General features: G+C 37.6%; 1 protein-coding gene across 1 annotated transcript; it reads left to right on the top strand.

Moving 5' to 3' along the window:
- The first annotated feature begins 1,035 nt into the window (after positions 1-1,035).
- Positions 1,036-22,787, top strand: LOC139736681 (carboxypeptidase B-like). The gene is made up of 11 exons (XM_071647429.1): positions 1,036-1,103; positions 1,422-1,503; positions 2,652-2,900; positions 3,791-3,892; positions 5,151-5,261; positions 5,732-5,845; positions 11,049-11,139; positions 11,811-12,028; positions 13,248-13,332; positions 14,504-14,708; positions 22,760-22,787. Exons 1-11 carry the CDS (start codon positions 1,036-1,038, stop codon positions 22,785-22,787), a joined length of 1,353 nt encoding a protein of 450 aa, XP_071503530.1.
- The last annotated feature ends 389 nt before the right edge of the window (positions 22,788-23,176 follow it).

The raw sequence follows: 23,176 nt of genomic DNA, 5'->3' as shown, positions 1-23,176 counted from the left end.
CAGAGGGATGGGGGAGACGTGGAAAGAGAATGAAGAGAGACAGGGAAGAGATGAATACAGAGAGTGGTTGAAGGGTGTGTACAGTTCTGGTCGAGGTGAGGATTTAGCTTTTAACATTTTGCGAGATATTTAAAAACCACTCTATGAGATGTCAAAGAGCATGCAGTTCTAAGGGGTATCAAAAGTTTATTCGATGAAAATCGGTTTCGAAATGGCTGAGATATCCAAAAACAAGGTGAAACAAAGAGATCCTAATAAAGTTGTGGCATGTCGCCTTTTATTATTAGCACTTTTTTTTTGGATATCTCAGCCATTTAAAAACCAATTTTCATCAAATAAACGTTAAATCCTTCTTAGAATTACATGCTCTTTCATATTTCATGAGAGGCTTTTCATTATCTCACTCAGGAATGTTCAAAACATGAATCCCCACCTTAACCAGTACTGTACATTCCCTTTAAAGTGAATGGAAGCTAGATCGGAAGCGTTAATTGGAAATGTAATGTTATGTTACGGAATATGACTGGAATGTGTTTTCACGGAAAGACTAAGAAAGTCGTGGTAATGATCAAACTTGTTACGATAAAGTTGATCTCTGCGTCGAATGCCAATATTGGCCTATACTCTAGTCTATACTTCAGACTGTGGTCGAGTCTTTCTATCAACTGCGATTGCTTGTCGCGATATTTAAAGAATTCGTCGCCATCTAGAACAAACGCGGCACTTCATTATCACAAAAATGTCACAGACACACTAACGCAAACTTGTTGTCTTTCCACCACAGAATATTAGTTTGCGGCATTATCACCGCCCCATAAAACAACAAAAAGCAAACAATAAAAATTTTTCATTGCAATCATGGTTCACGTTGACGAAAACAGTACTGAGAATATAGGAGCCAGACTACGAGCAAACGAAGTGCGAAGTTCGGACACCTTTCGTTTTCACACGCGACAGCGTTGATGTCTGATACGATTGGATTAAAAGTTTGGTGTTCGAACTCAGACAGATCAGTGATACCACAGCTCCGCTGCAATGACTACACGTTGCCTTCTCGTTCTCCTTATTTCAGTGGTTTATTTCGCGTCAGCGAAATATGAAGGGTAAGTGTATTCGATAAATTGATAAATTATCGTATTCTGAACATATATCTGTGTTTTCCAACCCTTTAACGTGTTTGTATACTTCATATCATAGGCTTAAGGCTCGGAAAAATATCCGTAACATCTTCTTCCATTTCCTCATCCCCTGTGACACCCTTCCCATCCGCTTAGAATGACATAAAGCGATAATACTTTTTCTCGAATCCTTTCCTCCTCCCCGACTCTCCCCTCCTTCAACTTACCCTTGCATTTGTGTCTTTCTTTGTCACATTTAATGTTAATTTTTCAAACTGTTCTTAATCCTCTTGCTAATACCAGATACCAGGTGTGGCGGATAACTCCAACATCCAACGGTCACTCAGAATGGCTGGTCGACCTCCAATCGAAGAGCGGATATGATGTAGGTATTAACAGTGGTCAATCTGTTTATTTATAGTAAAAACAACAACAACAACAACAACAAAAAGAAACGATAAACTAACAAGCAGCAGCGTTACCCCCCCCCCCCCCCCCCAAAAAAAGGACGCTTTTATTTCTGGTCTCGATGGTAGACGCATTGGTAGTAAACTCTCATGGGTCATTGACTTCTAGTTATAAATTCGATATAACATCCAACAAAATGCAGTGCCCTGCATTTTTTTTTTCATGACGGGAAATGATATTACACCATTTTGTAAACATTTGTCTTTCCATGCAGTAACTCTGGAAAATTCCATCCATGAGTTATCCCGAGAGAACTATAATAGAGATTTGATCTGTAACGTATATAGGGCAGTTGGTCACCTGTCAATTTAAGAGTTTTCGTATGTAACATTCTATCATTTTATGTTACTTCTCTGTTGTGTGCTGAATATCTTCGCCAATCTATGGGCAGTATTTAGTCACAGTCTTGAGATGACTTGTACAAATATTGTGAGAAAATCAGCAGAGTTCCCGCGTGAGACTCAGCATCTTAGACAAACTGATAAAGATGTTAATTGGATAAGGGGTCTAATTAGTAGATCCGTGGCAGGTGTCTACTTCCCAGCAGAACATTTTCGCCTTTCTCACTGAAAAAAAGTTCGCGTGCAGTGTAATCAGACTGAAGTGGCTACTTTGTTACCAGCATTGTTGATATGCAAACATAATGATTTGCATATGAATATAATACTATATATATATATATATATATATATATATATATATATATATATATATAATTACGGTATGTTATATCATATTGCATATATATTTTCATATCATGTAATATTATGCAATGTTACATTACATTATACCATATATTGAGATATTTTCAAATATGTTTTTATTCTAACTATCATGACAATGGAAATTCATGAATATTTAAGGCGTAGAGTCGGAGGAAATATCTTGCATGTCATGATTTTGTTTTCTGTTGTAAGTCTTTTTTTTCTGGATTTCGTCTTGTTATGTTCTTTTTGATTGTGTGTTTTAGATCTGCATTTACACATATTTTCGTGTGGTTTTTTTTTTCTCCCTCTATCTTTTTTTTTTTTAATACGGTGTTTTGTTTTTTTTCGCTTACTGCAGCTCGATTTCTGGACGGACATTTCCCGGATACCCGGCCACCCCGTTGATATAATGGTACCGCCCAGACGGCAAAGTCACCTTCGTCAACTGATGTCTCACTTGGATTTAAATTTTGACGTCATGATGGATGACGTCAGCAGTAGTGTGTCCAATCACATGTCTGCTATTCTCAAGAGGCGGGAGGAGAAGGGTGCTCCCAGCACTGCCCTCAACGATTTTAACTATTACGTGTACCACACTTACGACGAGGCAAGCTTTCCCGCTATTTTCCCACTGTAATCCATATATTGTGACCTGACATCAAAATGCACGATTAAAGTGATGAAACAAATGTAAAAGGATGTTCAAATATGTCGAAATGGAGCAGGAAAACTCTTCGCTTTTCTTTTCTTTCCAAGACATTAATATTTTCTGATTTCGTCATAAAAAGTTCACAATAATTGTTATCTCCAAGTGATGGAAGGATCAAAAAATACAATCCAGAACTCATTATTATACGAAACAAAACAAATACTTTGATACACGAACTCCCACGCAGCCAGAAAAAATAAAGCATGTAATCGTAGACCGGATATTTTATGAATACATTCGTATGTTTTTCATTTCTTCTTATTTTTTACAACCGGTTATTTCAAAGCCAAAATTCTAGAGATGAAAGGTTACAGGGCCCTTCTCAGACAAGAACAGGTCCGATCCATTATAAACATTGATATCAACACAGCACTAGAAGGTGAAAGATGGATATAGCAAGGTACTAATGGTACTGTCTCATAACCATCTGTTACTGTTTCAGCGCTTGGTTTGGATTGAAAAGGCTGATGGGCTGTGTTTTATATCTACACTGTCATACATTACAAAAATCAGAATAAAAACATAGACACTGAAAAAAAAAACATGAAGTGGTGACAATAATATATGCGTTCATAGTCGTTCTTTCTGCTGTCTTAATTGAATGCATCGCACGGAATACCACCAAACAATATATGTGTCCACCACCTGTGTGTTTTGTTTTTGTCTGTTTATGTTTCCAAATTATTCTATTCTCATTTTGAAGTCTAAAAGTAATAGGAAGCATAATGGAGAAAAAGAACAAAGAATTATTATCATTTTAACATCCATCGCCTTCCTATTATCCGTAGATTCAACAGTGGGTCACTGATATAGTTGCCGAGAATAGTGACATTCTCACCCCTTTCCTGCTGGGGCATTCTTACGAGGGACGGGAAATCAACGGATTCAAGGTGAGGATATATATGTACAATGTATATATATATTATATATATATATACATATATATATATATATATATATATATATATATATATATACATATATATATATATATATATATATATATATTATATATAATATATATATTATATATATATCTGTGTGTGACGGAAGAATGACGGAAGAATTATATATATATATATGTATATTGTAGATTCCACTGGTTTGAGACATTAATCAATTCAATTCAATTCAATTCATTTCAATAGTTTTGTTTAGTTCCATCATCAAAACAGAAAAAGAAAGCATGATTCAGGCAAGTGTCCTTAACAGATCACATTCAGACCATGGTATGATATTGTGATCCATTTACAGATAACATGATCTCGAGATCAAGGGTATGATTCTAAACTCGTATTGTGTAAACTGCTAAATAGGATACAGGGGAGCTCAAAAAGAAGGTATTTTCAGAGATCAACGGAGGAAAAACTAGGACTAATAATTACTAGGGTTTTTTTCATTTTCTCTGGAACTTACAGCCATCTGACGTTGTCTGACAAAGCCCAGAGACCAAAAAAAAAAAAAAAAAAAAAAAGATGAAACCATTAGAAATTGAGAATGTTTGACAATCTAGAAAGCAGTATTCTCTTGACAGTGAGACATTAAGTGGCAATATTAAAAGTGTCAAAAGTAGGAAAAATGTCAAAGAAAACGGAAATTAAGTCTACATAGAATATTTGAAGGTCACTACCATCTTTTAATTCGCGCCGAACCTGCATTGACTCTACATGAACACTTTCATTGTTACATGTGACATCTTCTTTTTTTCGTCTCGCACTTTACACCAAGCAGACTGTACACCAGCATGTTGCTATGGCAACGAACAAGTAATTATATGATCTCGGGAAAGCATCAAAGAGCCATTGTTTTAAAACACCCTTTATACTTACATCAAGCAGAGTGTAGTTGCTGCGGTTTTAGAATAAATCCAAACTACAATGTATCTCGTCTTGTACACAGAATTCTATAATGTCCTTTTTTCCTGGCTCGAATTTTTATATCTTCTTCAGTCACTTACATTAAATGTAAACGTTACTTGATATGGTGAATTCAATTCTTGTTAGAGCTAGATAGAGATGTGGGGGGGGGGGTGATGTCCAAAGTACGCTATTTCTGTGGAGGCCAACTATATATGCGACAACTAGATCACATTATATCTATACTCTTTTCACTAGTTTTGTACTAATCACTGTGCGCTTCCTTTCATAGATCCGTGGCACAGGAAGTACTGAAGAGAACCCACCTGCCGTGTGGTTTGAGGGCGGTATTCACGCCAGGGAGTGGATTTCTCCAGCCACAGTCATGGGCTTCACACAAAAGGTATAGCCTATTATGACCTATAAGAATAAGCTTTAATTTTTAGAAGTGAAGTCATATTAATCATCTATCGTTCATTAAATGGGCTGGGGTATAACTCATGCAGTATGTGTAGCATAGGAATGTAGGCCTACTATTCTATCAGAAATTTGGTGTAGACCTGCTTGTACAAATCATCGTTATTTGTAATAATCTTGTATTATTTGGATATGAAAAACATATGAAACAAAGATAAGATTGTATCTGCGTAAATAAATGATACAATGTACAAGATAAAAATTACTCTATATACGCTATACGGCACTGCTGTTGATTTGTATGAATCGTGTTTATTATTAATTTTAAATGATTAATATTACATTCTTATCAAAGGAGTTAATTCTCATAGATGATTATATAGGGTCGGTTGAAAATGGGAAAATGCTTGAAATAACTCATGTTGTTAGATTGACGCCATATACCCTTTCACTCAGCTAATTGATGACTACAGAGCGAATGATCAGCTGGTGGTCGATATGTTCGATAATATCGACTGGTACATCGTTCCGTCGCTGAACGTCGATGGATACGCATTCACATGGGAGGAGGTAACCTTTGACCCGTCTTTCCATTATCTTCATCTCATTCTTGCATCTCGAGAGTACACAACTAGCTCTCGTTCCTGCCTCACTGTTTACAAATTAAAAAAACAAAACAAAACATGGGCACAGAATAAAACACCGGAAGAAAAAGCTTGTGACGGATATTTTTTTTTTCTCATTTTACAGAGTTCAACACAATGGAAAATGACAAAATATTTGTTTGTTTTATTTCTATCTGAGAGGATGGCTGGATAGCCCATATTCAGCTGCAATAGCTGGTCTTCCATGGGGTCCAGTTGGATATATATGGCGGGACCACTTCACTGGGTTAAACACCCTGCTCTTTGTGATGAATAAATGAAGTGAGATCTTTTAGGTGCATGAGTTGTGACTCTCTCACACACGGGACACCCATTTTATGTCTTATCCGAGGGGCAGAGTCTTTTGCCTCCTACCAGAGGGGACGGTATGATTACACACAACATTGCTCAGTGGGTCGATCCCGGGAATCGAACCGGGGTCCTTTGGATCGTGAGGAGCTACCGACTGATCTAACTCACCGCCCTATGATCATCGACCGTGATGCCAGTACTATATAGCAGGAAAATTCTTGGCATTGTTTTCGCTATGATCGTAGAGCTATTTTTGCTGTCAAAACGTAGTAGTTAATTCATTTACGTGAAGCTGCAAACAGAAACACATCACGAATCATGCACTTACTTCTCATAATATAGAAGCAATTAAAGTTTAATAACAATGCAACAACAAAAATCTTCTACAAGAATTAAAGGAATATGGAAAACCGTGTTACCCCTATGACTTTCTAGAGCAGGGGACATGGTCCATTTGAAACCTTTGTGACTATATTTCAGTCTTCAATATTCGTTACAGCGTCATTATGACCATACGTATACCTGTTATAATAATTTGTCATCACACTCTCACTTTGTAGTTTGTAGTCAGTTTGTATAGTCATTAAGCAGGCTTCAGGTTCAAAACCACTAAATATGTACAATTCAGTGAAATACTTGTCGCAATAGTTTTACCAAAGAAAAAATAAAGCAACGACCGATTTTCATAAGTTTCGGGTAATAGTTACCGTTAGTACATTGTTAACTAGAACTGCCGAGAATTTGAACATCCAGTTATGATTCTTTCGGAAGTTATGCATTCATAAAGATGGTAAACCCGCCAAAAACAGCATGTCGCAAATCAATAGTTTTGCCGATATGTTACTATTATGCAAATGAAAGCATTATCTTTTTTCATTAAAACTTGTTCTAAAGCAAATTAAGCCATTTACCTACACGTTAGAATAAAAAGAAATATAATTGAAAACTATTTAGTTGAATTATTTTACAAGTCAAAATTGTCGCAAAGGCCTGTGAAACATACGTTACCATGATTTCAAGTTTTCCTTTAAAACATTCCCTGGGGTTGAAATTGTGAATTATCTGTCCTAAAAACTTAGAAAATGTCTCGTCCAATGCTGTAAACAATAGTTGTGCCACCTGGTTATCTGCTGCAGAGAAAAAGCTTCAAGCACTAACATGTTTCAGACCGTATGGTTAAGAAATGAAACATACGTTACCACCGCTATGGAAAATTAAAAATGAAAATGTTACAAGGAAGATACCAAACATATGCATACGGTACCCCAATCTCTCCACTGAGTTTTCAATTATGAGCCATTACTAATCGCTTGAAAAAGTCACATCGAAGGTCAGATTTAACTTACGTTACTGAAACATACGTTACCCCCGAAAAAATAATCTTAATTAGATTCACTAACATTGCAACCATTCATTGATAACAAGTGCTATCTAGAACCATCTTACTCCATAGTTGCTTAGAAACAGTCCTTGCGACAAAATGGCGCATCACGTTGACGACTCACAGGGAATTGACTGCACGAGATCTTTCTCAGTATCTGAGCGAACGGTATATATATTTTCAAAGTCATGTTTAGTGTAATTACATTCAAATATTGGTACACTTTTACTATAAGCAAGTACTTTGGTGTTTGTTTTGTCGAGGAGAATAACAAGTGTACACCTTACTCAGATATTTATACAACATTAAGGTACCTAAACATAGGGTCAATGTTGTAACGTAGGTTTCACTTAAGGTAACGTAGGTTTCAATTTTACATCTGCATGTACACTGTCGTACTTTTCACCAAAGCTTTATCCTAAAAAAGACTAATATCCATAAATAAACAGATGAAAAACATATTTAACTTTTAGGCTTGAACTAACCATTCTTTTTGGCGATAATCATTGTCAATGAGGCCCTGAATACCCTGGTAACGTAGGTTTCAATCACTCTATCAAAATCAATCCAATATGTATGTTAATGATATATGAATGATGAAAATAATGTTTTTCATTTTGATTATCATATCATTTACTTCAAAGTTATAGTGATTGTAGTCTACCAAATTCATTATGTGACATTTCATTCCTTGAAATTAGAGGTAACGTAGGTTACGTAATTATGTAAGAATATTTTATTACTGATTTGCAGTATGGATTTTCTTATTTCTCTGTGAAGGAAATCTTATCATTACTCCTTGGGTTCCAAGAGGTCAAAATGGGAAAATCAAGAGCCAAGATTCAGGCCGATTACTGAAGAAGGAAAAAAGGAAAAGATTGGAGAAGAAGCCTTCCTTACTCTCTTAAAAAATTGAGTGAAAATATTCACTCTTCATGAAGTGAATACAAAAAAGAGTGAACTTAGAGTAAAATTGGAATGAATTTTGAGTGAAAAAGTTCATTTTCACTCATTTTGGGGTGAGCTCAGGGATCCCTCGAAGATTTAGGAGTGGTCCCTGAGGTCACTCTAAAAAGAGTGAAAATGAACATTTTCACTCTAAATTCACTCTTTATCTTATTCACCCCGTTAAGAGTGAATACTTTCACTTGATTTTTTTTAGGGAGTAAATCCGAGAAACAACGTGTAAAAAAGTATTACGTTCCTGTGGAAAATCTTAAGAGTTGGGAAAAACAAGAGCGCAGATAAAAAAATGAAAGAGTTAAAAAGCACGGAGCCTTCGGCAAGAAAATAAAAGAAGACTTAAACCGATCTCAGCAAAGGGAAGGTGATAATGTCGACTTGATTGACAAGGATTGACAGGGAAATTGATTCACAAATTTGAAAAATTGCTAATGATATATACTTATGAATGCTTTACAATGAAAGGTACTGGATAAAAGTGTTGGCTTGTAGATATCAAATTGAAAGGATAAATATGTAAATATCCTTGTTTATGCACCGAAAATCATTCATAAAAAATTCTACCCAATCTAAACTCTTCCGAGATATTAATGAAAATATGACGTTTAACCAAGAATATAGAAGAAAGCGTCATACTAACGCTCTTTTACCAAATTTTATATAATTTCACTCTAATACAACTCGCCACTTTTGCATTATTCTCTCCTATACACTAGCTTACCCACTAAACCTTTTATTGAAAGTTGCCTTTTGCAGAAAAATACCAGATTGTGAGTTTACAGTTGTCTTTTACAATGATGTAATTTTAATTGTAACCGAACTTTTATTCTATGTAATGGAAATAGAAGAATTGCAATTTGTTCTTCTGACATTTCTATGCCTTTTCCATTGCCTCCCCCCCCCCCCCAAGAACAAAACAAGGGGGTATCCAAATTATGAAAGGTGCGCCTTTTTGTGTTTATCATTGTTGTCTTTATAGACTAGTGTGTCATAGGTCAGTTATACTCTCAATCTAAAACCGTGAGAAAGCTGTCAATTTACCTGTTTACGTGACCACTCTTAAATTGTTCATAATTCTGTATTTTTGTGACTATTACCAAAACCATGCATTATCGTTGCTTAAAACTTACCATGGCACATTATTGAATAATGTGCCAAGAAATCTGTACGTTTTAAGCAACACTAATGCATGGTTTGTTCATTAATGAAACTCGTGATAATCATGCATTATTAATCATAAAGCAGTGCTGGTGTTTGAATTTTAAACTTCATGGGCTCGCTGTGATTTATTTCCCATTGTTCACTCTTATGCCTGATATACCTTATTGATGTAAACTTTGATATGCTAAACAGTTAAGTGCTGACCAGCTTGTGCACTCACACTGTGCAATGTTGCTTAGCGATGCATCATTCCTTTTTAATGCACTTTCCAATGCATCTCCACTTTCGAGTGATAAATATTTCAATCTGGAAACATTTGAAACATACGTTACAATTGTTTAAAGTACACACTGATACATTTTAGGGGTTCTTGACAATGTCTTTAGTGACTCTTATATAAATGCATTCCTTTGGTTTTAAACAGGGCACTTCAACAGGTAATTTTGCAGTGAAACTCATAATATTCAGACAAAATAAACTCTTGAAATTTGAATATCTTATTCCAATTTTTCATATTAGGTCAAATGTATGGTACATTATACTTTAAGGACGATAACATCAGACGGCAATTAAATAAATCTGCTTCCAGAAGTACTGAAGGTCTTGCAACGCTGGTACTCTTGATATTTATTAGAACTCTTAAAATGTATCTTCTTTTTTAGTGTTTAATATATTTATGTAACATACGTGACTCATATGCGTAACAAACGTTACCAAGGTTTAAACAGTCACATTTTCATTTGTCATATGGTTCCTGAGATTGTTTGAGAATATGTGTAGGACAAATCCATCTAAAATCATTTGGCAGTTTTCTGCAAGTTCTATGTGTACGAATAAAAAAGATATAGGAAACAATCTAACTTTACATAGTTAACAACCTCCATCATATCTATCAATATCTTAATTCACGGTTACAGTAACTCCTCAAATGAATGAAAAATATAGCAGGCACATTGAAATAAGATTGGTCATATCTTCGAAACTATCCACCAATAGAAGGATAGTTGCATTGTCCATCCCTAAACAGAATGAATATGGTCAAAGAAAAATAAGCGCAGTAACGTAAGTTACAGTGGTGAAATTTTCATGTTCAGCTTCAAATTTCAGAACATAAAAAGTTTGCAACATTTGTTGCTCATTTTTGTTTAAGTTGAAATTCAGTGTATCCTCTAGCAATTTTTCGTTATCGGAATGTTTTTGAGAAAACTTTATTTTTTCAAAATTTCAAAACCTGAATTGTACATTTTTAATGGTTTTGGCCCTTCAATGTGGATTGTTGATTATGTGCATTTTCATTTTGAATTATTGACAGGACCGACTGTGGCGTAAAACTCGCACTCCTAATGAAAGATCCTCCTGCATTGGCACCGATGGTAACCGAAACTGGCCCTACGAGTGGGGAGGTAAACGAACATGTGTTCAACAAATTTTAGCCGTTTCCCCTCTTCTCTCACCATGCGTTTTCGGCTTCTGATTTTAGCGAGAATTCGACCAACAAGTTGTTTGCGCCAAGACAACTTATCAGTTGGAGAAATAATGAGAAATTCCGTTACAAGAGCCATAACACTAGAAAGTCACCGAAGAAAGTATCGTGAAATACAGATTTACAATTTTTTATTCCTAGGGCTCGTTATTCCAAATTAGTTTGCAATTCCGAAAATGAAATAAAGTTCGTTGTTCCGAACCTTCCTTAATTGAAAAAAAAAAGATGAAAAGGGGGTTCGTTCATTCGAAGATTTATTTTTGGACTAAAGAACCTTCGGAATACACTGTAACGCCACCACAGTGTTCAGATTTAACAAACCCTGGATACATTTTATTTCATTTTCTGTTTCTGCTTAACGAACATTTATACATACCGCATTCGGAATTGTGTGTTTCGAAATAACGAACTTTCGGAATAACGAATTGCGGGAATCCCGAAATGCAGGCATCCGTTGAAGGCAAAGTAATCAATCATCTTTCTTCACGGCATAGTCATGATATACAGAGAATGTATCTACCTGTATAATAGCCCCTTGTTTCAGTCATCCTCTCTGTATACGGTATTCCCGTTTTCTTCCGCTGCATCCAGGCGTGGGTACGAGTCCCTGGGCGTGTTCAGACATCTACCATGGATCAAATGCTCTGTCGGAGGTCGAGATCTGGGCGGTGGTCAACTTCCTCAGGGAGAAAAAGGCCCAGGGCCAGGACTTCAAGCTCTTCATCGATTGGCACAGCTACACGCAAATTATCATCGCCCCGTGGTCGTACACCGAAACGAACTATCGCACAGACGATTACGATGCGCAGGTGACTGTCTGTTTCGACGGTTCCAATGTTTGTTTGTTTGTTTCTTTCTTTTGTAACAGTGTATTGTGGTTACTGCTTCTTTTACAATTATGATATTTGTTTATTAATTCTGCGATTGGTTCTGGACGTCACTTACTCATGGTAAAGATTGTTAGTCTATCTGTGGGTGGTATTAAAGGCACTCAATCGTGGCGAGTGGTTTGTACGGCACGGAGACGAACGCAACACGCTGCCTCCCCCATTCTGTATCAAATGTAGTGACCCCCGAATGAGAATAGCGCTGGTTCAATGGGTCAGCGAACAACACGCTAGACTACAAGAGCTCTGTGCTACAAATCTCCTAACCCAAAACGGCTGTCCGAGCGAGCCACGAGAGCTTCCGAATGGACGCACACTCTCAGCTCAGTGCGCATGCGCATGAAGAGAGGCCAAAAGAGCCACGCGCCTTCTGGCCTCTCTCTTCCAATCACCGCAGCTCGCGGTGACAATGTTTATGTATGATGCGTACACACACACGCACACACACACACGTGTCTCAGTGGCAGTATTGTCCCACACGTTTATGGATATAGCACCGAGTCTGACATTGCGCAATTGCATGCACAAACTTCGGTCGTTCGGAGTTTACGTATGCCATAAGGGATGACGATCGTATGCCTTTAAGGTCTATTGCAGCCATTTTCTAGTATAATCAGGAATCATGAGTAAGGGGGAAAATGGCCGATTCCTCAACTTGATGGGCGTTTTCTTTGTCAGTTATCAAGTTAAAAATTACGTGCGTTCCTCTCACATTTTTGACTTTCCTTGAAGTACTCTTTGTGCAAACAAAAATATTTGACGAAAACTCTTTCTCCAAAATGTGTGCGTATAAGTATGCACGTGTATGTCTTCATTGTTGTTATTTTTTTCACCGCTCACAGGCAAAAGAGAAAATGAATAAATAGATTGAATCCGTTGTCTGGTCACGTGACTCTCCTTTCCTCCTTGTAACTTAACAAAAAACGAAATCCCGACGGCTGCTATAAAATGACAGTGTGAAACTTTGAGGATATTATGAAATTTGTAGAAGTGCAAACAATACATAAAATAGAAGTACACTTTGTTGGCTTTCGTACAATGCGATGAATCTGTATAAGTTTTTGTTTGTTTTGTTTAGTTTTTTTTTTTAAAGAAATAGTCATTCACTTCAGCCTCGTCATAATCATGATACTTTGTACAGATGGCCATGGCAGCAAGTATGTCTTCCGCTATCTTTGATGTACACGGCATGACCTACCGGTATGGTGCAGGGAATGACATTTCGTGTGAGTATTCGTGTGTTTTTGTCTTTGTCCTTGTCGATGATGATAATGATGATGACGATGATAGTAATTTTGTTGTAGTTGATGCGGTTTCCCTTAATTTTGTCTTGTCCTTTTCAGTGTTTTTCGATATTTGAAGAGTGATAATAATCATTTACGTTGACCTCAAAACTTTACCTTTATCTACTTATGTCTGGCGGAAATGTGCGAATAATTTACATACATGAAGGGAAATATTGACTTCAGCGTTAATGTGACCATCTACATGTAAATGATGCCAAAGTGAACCTTGAGCAGGGATTTTTAAAAATGAAACGATTCCAAAATAACCTAATGTTAGACCTATAGTGAACTAATGTAAAGTTTTCAAAAGCAACGAATTCGTAGTTTGTAAAACACCTGAAGTACTTTTAGGATTTTGTTGGCACTTGATTTATGAAAAAAAAGAAAATCCAACAGCAAAGCAATCAATATGATAGGGTACCATTTTTGTCTGATAGAAACAATAGAGCGACTGTCATAATTTTTATAGAAGCGAAAACTAGCATGCCGAAATTGTGTAGTAGCTCCATGGACTGAGTTTGTCTACACCGTGTACAGTTAGAATTGTTTTTCAATTACACATTAAGACAATGATTGAAAAAAAAATAATAATAATGTCTGACGCCATCTGACGGTGGAGCTTTTGATTATAACCTTATTCGTCGTCAAGACGACTCGCACCAGTAAAAACTTCCTCGCAGAAGCAGGAGGAAACTCACGCGTTTCAGAAACAGTGTTAATCAACTTGTTGCACATCAGTCCTGAAATATAAAAAGGCTTTGTTGTTGTTGTTGTTGTTGTTGTTGTTGTTGTTGTTGTAGCTTTTCTGCTGCTTTAATTCAACTCTGGAAGACAACGCGTTTTATGCATTTTCAGTAATGTGTGTTGTGAATCACACAACTTTGAGATGAGCATATTCTTTAAACGAACGGTGTGATAAGGGAGGTTCCAGTTTGTTTTGTTTTGAAATATGCTTTTCTTACACCCATCTGCCGGGTGCAAGAATTGGAAAGAATGCACCAAATTCGTGTCGAAGGACAAGGGAAAGCACTATAAAGTAAATGCCGTGAAGTGGCGATAGGTATTATGAATGAACGGTTACGACCAATGCCATTTGAACATCCGTTCGTAGATCCAGCTGCCGGGTCCAGCAAGGACTGGGGATATGGCGACTTTGATCCGCTAGGTGAGGACACCGACGGGGGACTTGGCGCCAGGTACGCGTACACGGTGGAGCTGCGAGACACTGGGGACTACGGCTTTTTGCTTCCAGAAGACCAGATTCAGCCAACCATTGAAGAGATTCATGCTGCAGTGCGCGCCATTGGCAATCACTTGTTACAGTACGACGTCTAGAGGGACTTGTCCTAAACATTCATTCTCCGCTTGAACCTAATCATAAGAAATTTCATCTTTTTATGTCCTTTTGCATTCAGGACTTTACTCCTCACTTTCTCTTTCATTTTCTGGCACTACCTTCTGCTTTTACACCTAAGTAGAATTGAGTTTCGTTCATTTATCAGTGTCATATTGGGCGTAATATGTTTTTGCTGCTGTAGGTTTTTTTTTCATCTTTGTAGCGTTGGTAAGCGTTGGTGCATATCTTTTTTTTTCTTTGACATGTTGTTTATGTCCTTATCTTTTCTTTCCATTGCGGGAAAGCTATCTATAGAAGCCAAATCAACTTCATCCTAAACTTATGATATTCAACGTCCATGATTATTATTGAATGATGGCAGCGCGTCTGCTCTGCACTGCTCCAGCGCTTTGCATTTACCCGAACAGGTTTTTTAATCAGACTTCGCACATTTCAATACAGTATGAATGCCAAGGAAATAAAAGAGCTGTCGTCCCAGGCACTACCAGGAAAGAAAATAATTTGTTGTGTATTTTTTCTATTTTTCCAGTCTAAAATCATGGCGAGAAACGATTCTTTATTTTCTGTGGCAATACTTTTTAACATATGAATTACCGTAGGAAAAAGCTTGACGTTTGGTGTCACCATGCAGTCTGTTCAAAAGCCAAAAAAAAAAGGAAAATAAATCCCAAAACGAATTAACTTTTCCCAATTCTACCTTTGGCAAGTCGCTTCCTTCCTCATTAGTTTATTGGTATACCTTCCCCTACTGGAGGAAATACCGACAAAACAGGGAACTGTGTGAAAGAATAAAAGAATCTGAATAATTTCACGAGAATGCCTGGCGTCATTTAGTGGCGTATAGTCTGTCGTGACCTCAATGTGTATTCACACAATTCAGGTATAGAGACGATTCAATAAACTTCTCCGTCATAAAGATCTTGACTTGCATTTCCTTGATTTCACTGCAGTTTATGAGGTTCTTAAGATGCATACGAAACAATAAAAGCGCTGAAGGGCGCCATGGAAAGCGGCGTAAATTGCAAATTTTAGTCTAAATGCTGTCAGAGACAGCTATGGAAATGTAATGCGGGTGGATTCGTGATACAAGACTAGTGATTTGTAGAATCGTGATGGTAGTAGCAGGAACATGGAAGGCAAGAGCCTCGAGGGGGGATGAGAAAGAACCAGAAGAGATTACATCGGAGATGGTAGTTGATGGCGAAAAATCTGTCTTATCGATTATATCAGAGTAAATATATCTGTGTATGTGTGTGTGTGTGTGTGTTTGTGTGTGTGATTGTGTGTGTGTGCGTATCTGCGCGATCAAAATGGGATTTCAGAACTCGAGAGATATCGAACAAAAAGGAAAATCTCATGACATTATTTGTTGTAATCACGTCTTTATTGCTAAACAAAGCAAAACGAAGGATTATTGGCATAGATACCAAGTCCATGGTCCTATCCTTTACACATGGCAGGTAATGGTACAATTACGAATACTATAACAATGAACAAGTTCCAGTACAGCTATATTTACAACAAATTTTGATGATTGATTGACAACAATCACATAAGATCTAATTAACCACCGTACACTTCCCCATGCAGTACACATATTACATATCTGATTGCACTAATTTCTACATTTTTTCCTGGAAATATGTTACGTTATTTTTAAGTGTTTAAATGCCTATAGCCAATAAAACATTTTGTCCAGGATACATAGTACATTTTCTAAATATCAAGTGTCAGCCAAATAGATCATTATATTTGTCCAGGATACATACATTTCCAAGTATACAAGCGTCAAGTCAATCCAATTATACTAATTTATCAATTTTTTAGAATAAGTGGAAAATATATTGATTTTCCTGTTATCTAAAAGACACTTTATTGGCCAGTTCTCCTTTTTAAATTTCTCAGGAGTCCAATGAGGAAGAGAGAGAGAAGAAGAAGAAGAAGAAGAAAGAAATCAACTCTTCAAAAGAAATTTCGGGTGCGATGTCAAAAACCACCCCCCCCCCCCCATCCTTGACTCTTCTTAAAGTTTCTTAACCATGTTAACATCTGACCATGGGTTTTAGAAGGGAGACCAGGGGGGTGTTTCATCAAGTTAGTCAGCGCTGACAAGTTGTCAGTCTCTGACAATCACCATAGTAACAGTCAGTGACCAGAGCATCTCAGCCAATCAAAACCAAGGATTTTGCTGAAATTGTCAGCGCTGACAACTTGTCAGCTTGACTAAATTGATGAAAAGGGTCCAGAACGTTCCAAAACAAACAAACCAGCAAACACATTACTACGACGTCCCGAAGCAAGGTCGACAATGCACGCTGCACGACGGACGCCGAACAGGTAACCGTCACCTTTGACATTTATAGCTGAGATATTCATTTTTTTTTTCAGATCTAAGATGCATGCTTTGACGTTTAAGACATGCTGAACTTTTGAGATATGTTTAACGTTTGAGATAATTATGCTTAGACATCGCTTGACTTTTGTTTAAAGTTATTATTTCATTCCATTATACCTTCGCTGGCATAAAAGCTTTATCAAACTACGATCTGAAAACGTGATATTTGCAGACTGCTATATCTTCAGATTACATACTATGACAAGAAATGGAGAGTTCAAGGACTTGCGTTTCATCACAAAAACTCTATTAGGTCACATTTAATATAGTGTTATCTGACATTTTTTATGTGAGTTACCTCTGATTTTTAACAAACTACCGATATTTTTTTTCAACCAGATTGGCAATATTCTTTAAAGGGGATGGCTAGTAACTGATGAGTGGGAATCAGTGGGAATGCTGGGAGATGATTGTTTAATGTTTCCAGGTTAGCATGCCAGTACAGTGACGGGGCGATTAAACTGCACATTACTCGAATATGAGACCATTCTGAAGCAAAGAACTTTCACACAACAATAGATATATTATAATGTACTTTTAAATGAATCCCACAAGGATTGGAACAATCATCCCCCAGCATTCCCACTGATTCCCACTGATCAGCTACTAGCCATTCCCTATAAATGCTATTTCATCATAATCCTTATGATCTTTTTTTAATTCGATGTCCATGAGGAATTGATTGATCAAAGGTGTATTTATGCTATGCGTCGACATATAACACCTCAAACTGCACATTAACGCAGTCCACAAAACGTTGGATCTTAAGATAAAATATTTCTAGCAATATGGGATATTTTCTCATGTAAACCACCTCGGTGTCGTTGGGCCAATTCGATCCGCTGCCACACGAAAGAACCTGGAAAATAAACAATGAGACATCACTTTCAATGAGAAATACTGGTTGTCGGTTGTATTAAAAAAAAGGTCGAATTTCAAGACGCACATTAGTCTGTCGCAGTTCATGTTGCAGTAGTGAAAAGTGGTGTTGGAAGTGTATAGAGTCCTTGTGTTGTAGTATACTTTATCAGTATGTTTCTATCGCGCAATTTTGGCTATGGGACCTGAGTTAAATTGTATATCTGTTTTCTTTATTTGCTCAGGTCGCTTTGTATTATTTTAACTGAGTTAGGTATTTTAGTTTACAAAAAATCCTTCCAAAGTTCCAAGTGCAGTGAATAGGTGTAATTCAATGTGATTCTCCCTTTGCAAGTGACAATAGACCAATAACGCGCTCTTTACTTTCTCATTATTTTGTTATTATTGTTTTGGGCAATAATTGCCAATTTACAATTGATACTTGTCCCACATAGCAGCATACAGTGAAAAGCTATTTGAATTCTATTCTCATTTTCTTAAATGCTATTTGAATTTCATTGTCATTGCCCTGTTACAGGTGGAACGTACAGCTTTCTAACTATCGTGTTTGTCCAAGGATACTCACACCCCCCCCTTCCATCCCTATTAAAGAAAATCCAAACCCAAAGAGAAAAATTTGGATTTAGTGAAATTAGCAATATTAGTAAAACACAACAGTGAAAGTTTGAGGAAAATCGGACAATCGATGCAAAAGTTATGAATTTTGGGGTTTTGGTGTTGAAACCGCTGGATGAGGACTCTATACTATTCATGACGTATGTGTGGACAACAATACAAAGAAAATATAAAGATAATTCCACGAAAATTCACTTTTCCAGCATAATGAAAGAGCACTTGACTAACCGCTTTCAGAAAGCAGTGGGAATAATCGCTACCCTTTCCTATGCTAGTTTCAAGTTGATGGAATGTGTAGTTTTCTGAAAAATTAATTTTTGTCGAATCCAAATTGAGAATGCGAGCCCAAGAGCGAGCCTCAGCCTCAGCCTCAGCTCACGGGCGACTTTTTGACTGAAAAAAAAAATGCCTCCCTAAAAATATTGGAGGGAGCAAGCACATGATTCCCGAGATGAGAAGATTTTCTTGCTTTTTTTAAAGAAAACTGTCCAAATATTTCATCCAAGGCAGTGGCAGATCCAGAGGGGGGCGCAACCGGCGCACGCCCCCCTTTATTTTTCGTTAAAAACAAAAGAAATAAAAAGAAAAAAATGAAATGAAACCCGGAAGTGGCACCAGAAATATTAGTTGCGCCCCCTCTTTACAGAATTCCTGGATCCGCCCCTGCAAGGTGTGCACAAGGTTGCTGAATTTCAATTCTAAAAATGCAAAATCCCTCTCGTGTGGGAGGGAGATACCCTTTCCCACACCCTCCCCCGTTCGGTCTATTTTTCCACTTAACACACCTCGGATTGACAGATTTGATGTTTCATCAAAAGTGTAAGCCAGATCTGTCCCTTCACTTAGAAAAAAAAATGCAAAAGTTCCGTCGGGTTGGAGGGGTTCAGTTAACCCTTTCCCTCTTGCAACTCTCTTCATATTATTAGCACACTCAAAGTCTAGGGGGATTGAGAACTTCCCAAATTCCAAATGTCTTTATGAGCTATTTTCATTCGAATTCTAAAAATGCAAAAGCTTCCTCGTTTGCAGGAGCATCAATCCCGGAGGACAAGGGGGCAAAGATGTCATTTTGTCCACCTATAATTCTCGAACTGAGGAAAATTTTCTTTCTATTTTGATAAACGACTGTCCAAATATTTCACTCATTGTGCAACGGATTGTTGAATTTCAATTCTGAAAATGCAAAATCTCCGTCGCGTGGGAGGGGATACCCCTCCCACACGCTCCCCGTTAGGTCTCCATCCACACACTTCTAGCAAACTTGAGGGATTGACAAATTTCAGAATATTTCATCAAAAAGCATGTTCGATATAGATCTGTCACTTGAATTAGAATATATTCAAAACTTCCCTCATCCCCTGCTCGATTCTTACCCCCAAATTAAGACTCGACACATTTGGGGACTGACAGTTTTTCGGAATATTCCACAGAAGTGTGCATCAGAACGTTCTATTTCAAGTCTAAAAATGCAAAAGCTCCGCCGTGTGGGAAGGGGCTACCCCTCCAACACCCTCCCCCTGTCAACTCCCATGTATCACTCTGCCTACACAGTGATGTCGCTCACGTGAAGCAAGAGATGAGATGTTGCGTTTTTGTTTGTTTATTTTTTGTTTGTTTGTTTTTCTTTTGCTTGGAAAAAATGCCACTAAATTCACGAGAAGTATGCACCAGAACGTTGAATTTCAGGTGTGAAAATGCCCCCCCCCCCCCGTATGTATCAGTGTGTGTGTGTGTGTGTGTGTGTGTGTGTGTCGCTGCGTGTATGTATGGCAGTGTGTGTTTAATTAAACCATGGCTAATTTTCAGTTCCATACGTAAAGTACATGTAAACTTCCTGTGACAATTCGTATCCAATACAATCAATGTACTAAATTAGATACAAAGATAATGTCTCTAAGTATGATGTTTGAAATACAATACTCTACCAAGTGTGCACCAGATCGCACAATATCACATCCCAAATTATGTGTACATTGTAAAGGCTATATGTATGACACCAGCAATGTATGTATAGATGAATAAATGTATAGTGTATATGCATATACGTGATGATACAGGAACCAATATATCAAAGTGAAAAAAAAAAAATCTCGCAGGTTACATTAAGTGTCAGAACGCACCCCCCCCCCCCCCCCCCCCCCTTGGAAAAAGCCGGTGACGCCCCGATATGTTCTACTGGTGATGATGCCTTCACTCAACCCACATTTCTCTTTGGGTTTGGGTTTCCTTTAATGCTGCATACAGTAAAATTGGTGCCTTGCAAACTGCTTTTCTCTCCCCCCCCCCCCCCCCCGCGATATTCACTCAGTGGTGTTAGAGGTGTACTCCTCTTGTCTACACAGTAGGCCTATAGCCAGGGTGATCGGCGTACCGACGACTGAGAACCACAGCTCGACTTAGCAAAACCCAAACCGGTGGTAGACTGCTCGATGACGGTATATGTATTTGTGCATTTTCCGCGTGACCGAATGACAATCCCAATCACGTTTGTTTCCCTGGTAAATAAGATCTGAAAAGAGAATAAAGCAGTCGTCATCCCCTAATCATACTCATATTTGCAACCAAGCACACATAGGCCCTACTGCACAATGTACAAGTTTTACGAAAATGGGTCACAAATATTAGAAACTTCATAAATAATCTGTAGAGGTGCACTATTTTTCTTAAAGAGATATTAGCGAGCTTAATATCTACGACGCGAACGCTAAGACCACGCTAATTAAGCCAAAAAACAGTGTTTTGCGCGTGCACGAGACAGCTGTTTACATTCATTCATTAATTTCATTTATTTCATTCCTTCTTTCTTTTTCGTCAAACACAACATGAAATGAATCAGAAGACATAACATTGGCATGTATTCGACTTTACATGGTAGATAATGGTTAATAAATACGAAATTATACATGCACATCGGCAAAATACAAAGTTATGTTTGGAGGGAAAATGTTCACTGAAAAGCATGCTTGTAAATTGTGAACCACTCAAAGGATTCTTATGAATACATTAAACTTTTTTAAAACAAAGACAGGAGAGAAGAAGACAGGACAGAACAAGACAGTAGAAACACAACAACTTCACATGACTTTACAGTAGGGTATACCATGACAGTAATAAAACACAAAAGAATAATGGAAAGAAAGGAGAGAAAGAAAAAGGAAATGAAAGGAAAAGCCAACACGCTGAACATCGGGATCAGAAGAGGGAATTGAGGTGCTGAACAGCGGGATCAGAAGAGGGAATTGAGGTGTTTCAGCTCGATCAGCCGAGCAAAGTTTATACAAATAAGATAATGTAAAAAATACACAATGATGAAATCAATGATTGACGATGAACCCTTAGGCTGTAAAGACCAGCTAAGTAATGAATCGTATATATCTTAATATGAGTTCAACAAAAAAAAAATTAACTTACGCTTAAACGAATTCAAAGATAAAGAATTTGTTATATCACAACTTTGGCCAACCCTGGAGGCTGCGTTATCTCAGGGTTCGCGTCGCAGATCTAAAGCTCGCTGATATTAGTTGAAACCACTCAATGATAATTCATACTATAGATCAGGTGATGACGTAATCACTCAACGCTCAACACTCAACAGAACCTACTGGATAGAGTGTTCCTTCTACAAAAGAAAGCTCTCTGTGTCATCTGTTATCCTTCCATACCCTCCCACTCAAATTTGTTATTTGCCTCTAATAAGCGGCTAACAATGAAAGATTTGTTTTTATTTGATTTTGGGCAATTTATGTATATGTACAGCAACAATTCACTACCGTCCGTTTTCGATTATATGTTTCTAAGAAATCAATCATTTCACGAGTATCCCACTCGACGTTCCAACGAATTTCATTTACCTCTTTTACGAACGGTTTTTGCTAAGAACACACATTATTATTACCTCCGCCAAGGGAGGAGGAGGTTATTTTTTCGTTACCGTTGGTTTATGTGTTTGTGTGTTTGTCCTTGTGCAAAATAACTCAAAAGGTAGTTAACGGATTTGGATGAAACTTGCAGGAAAGATTTAAAATGATACAAGTAACAGATGATCAAATTTTGGTATATAGTGATCCGAGAATTTTTTGGGAATTTATGAAGGATTTTTTAAAAAATATTTTGGCAAGTAGGGTCAATGAACTTGGGAGTTCAGGCTAAGCGTATTTGAGGTTTGCATCCGCGCACTAAAGTGCGTGCAGTAGTTTCTATTATAAAATGGATTCAAGAATGTAGCCAATAGGAAGCGCTGAAATGAGTCACGTGTCCTTTGGTTATTCTAGTCCCATTGCACTGCGTGTTAAATCCTATTGCCGATCGTCTGTGCGCGCGGCGGCTCCTTTGAATTGCATGCATACGCGCTGTCAATCCTGTAAACAACTTCTAGTTCGGGCTGCCGGCCGGCCGGCCTTTCTTCCCTTGTGCATAACATGTGTGGCGTACGTATACTCTTATACGTACAGTACAGTAGACCAAGCGTTGTGGGACCGGACGCGTACATGGAGTCACTTTGAAGGGCAAATCCAACGATTTAGCAGGTTAATTCTCAC

This window comes from Diadema antillarum, unplaced genomic scaffold (genome assembly GCF_040938485.1).
Source record: "Diadema antillarum isolate AM-2024a unplaced genomic scaffold, OU_Dant_1.0 seq00000662_RagTag, whole genome shotgun sequence".
Taxonomy (NCBI): domain Eukaryota; kingdom Metazoa; phylum Echinodermata; class Echinoidea; order Diadematoida; family Diadematidae; genus Diadema; species Diadema antillarum.
The sequence above is the reverse complement of the archived record's forward strand: the minus strand, read 5'-3'. Positions and strand labels throughout refer to the sequence as shown.